We start from the raw sequence: 5949 nt of genomic DNA on the forward strand, positions 1-5949 counted from the left end.
AGCACAGAGCGCTCCTCGGCCTTCGGGAGCTGCAGCGACGGGGACGGGCGCGGCGGAAGAAGCGGCGTCCCGACGTTTTTTGTTTTTTTTTCCCCCCCCCCAACGTTCCGGAAGATTCCGCCGTGTCCGATTCCTCAACTGCTTCCCCGAGGCGGCCGACGAACGAACGCCGCCGCCGCCGCCGCCTCCCCCTCGGGCGCCGCGGAAGGGACCGAGAGATGAAATGAGCTTCTCTTTTTTTTTTTTTTTCTTTTTTTCTTCTTTTTTTCATTTTTTTTTCCTTTTTTTTTTTTCGTCAACCGGAGGTGAAGTCCCTTCGGGTGAGCGCGGGGTCGGAGCGGGTCGCATCCTTCCTTCCTTCCGTCCGTCCTTCCTTCCTTCTTTCTTACCTTCCTTCCTTCCTTCCTTCCTTCTTTCCTTCTTTCCTTCCTTCTCGCGGCCCTTCACTCCGTGCGCAGGATGATGTGGATCCCTGACTCTGTGAACACCGGCCCGCTCATCTCGCCCGCCCTCAGCGCGAACGAAGCGTCCTCGAAAGGTTTCTGCATCTGACCTGGGGGGGGGTGGGGAGAAAAACGAGGAGAAAGCTCGGGGATGTGCAGAAAAATCCCAGAGATCCCAGGTCCCGAGCTACGAGCAAAGCCACGCCATTCGTCACTGGTTTCTGGTGGTGGGGGGGGAAGAGATCGGGGCTGGGGGGGAGGAGGGGACGTGCTCTGTGGAGGAGAGCGCTCTGCTCTCAGGCACACGTGGGGTGGGGGATGGAGGAGAGCTCCTCAGTGCTCTGAGTTGCTGGATTTTTGGAGGTTCAGTGACCTGAGCTCGCATTGGGGATGAGAAGCGGAAGGAACGCGGTTCTGTGAAGGGTGAGGCAATGAAACGGGGCAGGGAGGGGGATTTTTGGGCTCGGGTTCCTGAGGCAGAAGTTCAAGACCCCCCAGGGCAACCAGTCCCAGTGTCTCAGCGCCCTCCCAGTGAAGAATTTCTTCGCGTGGTCTCATCTCAGTCCCCCCCTTCTTCCCCTGTTTAAAACCATTCCCCCTCGTCCTGTTGCTGAGCCCTCTTAGAAAAGTCCCCCCCAGGTCCCGAAAGGCTCCGGGGGGGGGGAATGACCACACAGTGACCTTCCAGGACCTGAGAGGGGCTTACAGGAAAGCCCCCCCTATAGAGGGAGAACCCGAGGAGCTGGGGTTGGTGGGGGGGACTTCGTTGCCCGTCTGAAATGAGAAGGGAACCGGGCTCACCGCGGCCGAAGGCGCCGAGGTCCCCCCCCGCCTTCGCTGAGCTGCAGTCGCTGAACTGGGAAGCGAGGGATTCAAAATCCTCTTCTCCTGATTTTATCTTCTGGATGTAGCCTGCAGGGAGAGAGGGAAGCGCTGGGATGAGGAGGGGAAAGGGGAGGGAGGGGGGAGGNTTGGGTGGGTGGTTGGGTTGTTGGTTGGTTGGTTGGGTGGTTGGTTAAGTGGTTGGTTGGTTGGTTAATTGGTTGGTTGGCTGGTTGAGTTGGGAGGTCAGTTGATTGGGTGGCTGGTTAATTTAATTTCGTCCATTTTTATTTCGCTAAACAGACACACCGCGGTGGAACCGGGAAGCGACGACTTACGGTGCCGAAAGCAACACATGGAACTTGAGAGAACCAAACCAAACCAAACCCAAAACCAAACCCAAAACCAAACCCAAAACCGAACCCAAAGCCAAACCCAGCTTTCTATCTTCAAAAAATACCCCCCAAATCCACAATCCCTCCAGCGTGGCACTGCCTAAAGAAGAACGGGGCGACCTTGGGGTGGGATGGGGTGGCTGGGAAGCTCCAGTTCCACCCTCAGAACCCCAAAGGGCACCAAAAAGAGGGGAAGGGGGGGTGGGAGCTCCGGGGAGCACGGAGGGATGGGGGGGGGGACACGGGCAGCAGCACTGGGGGAGCGCTACCTGCACCAGGAACAGGCTGACATCGTTTTGTGAATGGAGGAACGTTATTTATGAATGGGGGAGCGTTATTTATGAATGGGGGAGCGTTATTTATGAATGGAGGGACGTTATTTTATGAATGGGGGAGCGTTATTTATGAATGGAGGGACGTTACGTTATGAATGGATAAGCACTTTATGAGCGGACGAACATTATGTAGGACTGGACAAACGTTCCGTATGAACGGCCAAGGGTTAATTATGAATGGCCAAGCATTAATTATGAACGGACTAACATTAATTATGAATGGATGGATGTTATGTGTGAGGGGACAAATGTTATTTATGAATGGATGGACGTTATATATGAATGGATTTATATATTAATGGACTAACATTAATTATGAACAGACATTATTTATGAATGGATGGACATTATATGTGAACGGACGAATGTTAATTATGAATGGATGAGCATTATTTTATGGACAAACATTAATTGCAAGTGGACAGACGTTATATATGAATGGACATATGTTATTTTACGAATGGATGAACGTTATTTATGAATGAGCATTATAAATGAGTGGACAAAAGTTACATATGAATGGACAAATGTTAATTACGAATGGACAATGACTTATGAATGGACAAACATTATACGTGAATGGACAATGTTAATTATGAATGGACAAACATTATATATGAATGGGCAATGTTATACGCGAAAGGATGAACATTTTATGAATGGACGACCATTATTTTATGAACGGACGAACATTATAAATGAGTGGAGAAATGTTAATTATGTGCGGATGAACGTTATTTATGAATGGACAAACGTGAATTATGAAAGGATGAACGCTATCCATGAAAGGACAAACATTTTATGAATGGACAAGCATCAAAAATGAGGGGAGAAATGTTGTATACGAACGGATGAACATTATTTTGTGAATGGACAAAGGTTATTTTATGAATGGACGAACATAAATGAGGGGAGAAATGTTATATGCAAATGGGCAAACGTTATTTATGAATGGACAAATGTGACATATGAGAGGACGAACGTTATTTTATGAATGGATGAACGTTATCTAGGAAAGAACAAACATTTTATGAAAGGAAGAACACTATCAATGAGGGGAGAAATGTTATATATGAATGGATGAGCGTTATTTTATGAATGGACGAACGTTATTTTATGAATGGACAAACATAAATGAGGGGAGAAATGTTATCTATGAATGGATGAGCGTTATTTATGAATGGACAAATGTCATCTATGAAAGGACAAACATTTTATGAATGGAAAAACATTATAAATGAGGGGAGAAATGTTATATATGAATGGATGAGTGTTATTTTATGAATGGACAACATAAATGAGGGGAGAAATGTTACATATGAATGGATGAGCGTTATTTTATGAATGGACAAATATAAATGAGGTGAGAAATGTTTTATATGAATGGATGAGCGTTATTTATGAATGGACAAATGTCATCTATGAAAGGACAAACATTTTATGAATGGAAGAACATTATAAATGAGGGGAAAAATGTTATATATGAACGGATGAGCATTATTTTATGAATGGACAAACACAAATGAGGGGAGAAATGTTATATATGAATGGATGAGCGTTATTTTATGAATGGACAAACATAAATGAGGGGAGAAATGTTTTATATGAATGGATGAGCGTTATTTATGAATGGACAAATATAATCTATGAAAAGACAAACATTTTATGAATGGAAGAACATTATAAATGAGGGGAGAAATGTTATATATGAATGGATGAGTGTTATTTTATGAATGGACAACATAAATGAGGGGAGAAATGTTATATATGAATGGACGAATGTTATTTATGAATGGACGAATGTCATCTATGAAAGGACAAACATTTTATGAATGGAACAACACTATAAATGAGGGGAGAAATGTTATATATGAATGGACGAGCGTTATTTTATGAATGGACAACATAAATGAGGGGAGAAATGTTACATATGAATGGATGAGCGTTATTTTATGAATGGACAAATGTCATCTATGAAAGGACAAACATTTTATGAATGGAACAACACTATAAATGAGGGGAGAAATCTTATATACAAATGGACAAATCTTATTTATGAATGGACAAACATAAATGAGGGGAGAAATGTTATATATGAATGGACGACTGTTATTTATGAATGGCCGAATATCATCTATGAGAAAAACATTTTATGAATGGACGAACGTTATCTAGGAAAGGACAAATGCTATTTTACAAACGTAACGGACGGGAGCGACGTTACGTACGAAGGGACGGACGCTGATTGATGAAGGGACGGACGCTGACTGATGAAGGGACGGACGCTGATTGATGAAGGGACGNCTCCCCTAGTGACCTGCAAGGACCCTCCCATCCCTACCACTCCTCTATTGACCCGCAAGGACCCTCTCCCCCCCACCACTCCCCTACTGACCTGTAAGGACACTCCCAGCGCAACCACCCCCTATGAACCTGCAAGGACCTGTCCAGCCTGACCATTCCCTCGTTGACCTGCAAGGACCCTCCCACCCCTACCGCTCCTCTGTTGACCTGCAAGGCCCCTCCCACCCCAGCCGCTCCCTTATTGCCCTGCAAGGACCCTTTCCTTCCCAGCCGTTGCCGGGCAGGTCCTTGCAGCTCACACCCACCACTTCTTGAGCACGATCTTGTCCCAGCGGGTCCCGGTCTGCGCCGCGATCAGTTTCTTCAGGTCACGGATGGAATCCTCGGTGCTGGGGCTCCCGGTAAGGAAAAGGCCAACGGGAAACCGCCCCACCCCGCCCAGTTTGCTCCCAGTCTGGGACCAGTTTGACCCCAGTCTGCTCCCAGTCTGCTCTGTTTGACCCCACTTTGCTCCCAGTCTGTGCCCAGTTTGACCCCAGTTTGCTCCCAGTCTGTGCCCAGTTTGACCCCAGTTTGCTCCCAGTCTGTGCCCAGTCTGACCCCAGTTTGCTCCCAGTCTGTGCCCAGTCTGCTCCCAATCCGCTCCCAGTTTGCTCCCAGTCCGCTCCCAGTTTGCTCCCAGTCCGCTCCCAGTTTGCTCCCAGTCCGCTCCCAGTTTGCTCCCAGTCCGCTCCCAGTTTGCCCCCAGTTTGCCCCCAGTCTGCTCCCAGTTTGCCCCCAGTTGGCTCTGTTTGCTCCCAGTCTGGTCCCAGTCTGTGCCCAGTCTGGTCCCAGTCTGCGCCCAGTCTGGTCCCAGTCTGCGCCCAGTCTGGTCCCAACCCCGCTCCCAGTTTGCGCCCAGTCTGCTCCCAACCCTGCTCCCAGTTTCCCCCAGTCTGCTCCCAGTTTGATCCCAGTTTGATCCCAGTCTGCGCCCAGTCTGACCCCAGTCTGCGCCCAGTCTGACCCCAGTCTGCTCCCATCCCCGCTCCCAGTTTGCTTCCAGTCTGGTCCCAACCTGCGCCCAGTTTGTGCCTAGTCTGCTCCCAGTCTGTGCCCAGTTTGACCCCAGTTTGCCTCCAGTCTGCTCCCAGTCTGCTCTGTTTGCTCCCAGTCTGTTCCCAACCCTGCTCCCAGTTTGCGCCCAGTCAGCTCCCAACCTGCGCCCAGTTTGCTCCCATTCTGCTCCCAACGCTGCTCCCAGTCGGCTCCCAGTTTGCTCCCAGTTTGACCCCAGTCTGTTCCCAGTCTGCTCCCAACCCTGCTCCCAGTTTGCCCCCAATCTGTTCCCAGTCTGCGCCTAGTCGGCTTTGTTTGCTCCCAGTTTGCCCCAGTCTGCTGTTTGCTCCCAGTCAGCTCCCAACCCTGCTCCCAGTTTGCTCCTAGTTTGCCCCCAGTCTGTTCCCAGTTTGCTCCCAGTCCGCTCCCAGTTCCGGAGGATACTTGCATTTCACCCGCACCTTTTTCCCCAAGCGATCGTTGCAAACGACTTCGATCATGGTGACTGGGGGGGGAGAGAAGGTAAAGGGGGGGGTACTGGGAATGGAGGGGTTACTGGGAATGGAGGAGGGTTACTGGGAATGGAGGGGGGTTACTGGGAATGGAGGGGGG

The 5949-nt window shown here is 49.1% G+C and overlaps 2 protein-coding genes across 2 annotated transcripts; both read right to left on the reverse strand.

The window, feature by feature from the left end:
* Positions 1-82: 82 nt before the first annotated feature.
* On the reverse strand, positions 83-1355 carry PIN1 (peptidylprolyl cis/trans isomerase, NIMA-interacting 1; the record flags this gene model as incomplete). The annotated part of the gene is given in 2 exon segments (XM_021383895.1): positions 83-553; positions 1245-1355. Coding segments are annotated over 2 exon segments (221 nt in total), but the record flags the coding sequence as incomplete, so codon positions are not given.
* A 2946-nt stretch (positions 1356-4301) lies between these two features.
* UBL5 (ubiquitin like 5) lies at positions 4302-5942 on the reverse strand. Its single transcript, XM_021383896.1, has 2 exons — positions 5782-5942; positions 4302-4688 (listed from the first exon to the last, which is right to left on the reverse strand). The coding sequence occupies exons 1-2, from the start codon at positions 5835-5837 to the stop codon at positions 4595-4597; spliced, it is 150 nt and encodes a 49-aa protein (XP_021239571.1). The 5' UTR covers positions 5838-5942; the 3' UTR covers positions 4302-4594.
* Between the last annotated feature and the right edge of the window lie 7 nt (positions 5943-5949).

The sequence above is a fragment of the Numida meleagris genome, unplaced genomic scaffold (assembly GCF_002078875.1).
Source record: "Numida meleagris isolate 19003 breed g44 Domestic line unplaced genomic scaffold, NumMel1.0 unplaced_Scaffold648, whole genome shotgun sequence".
NCBI lineage: Eukaryota > Metazoa > Chordata > Aves > Galliformes > Numididae > Numida > Numida meleagris.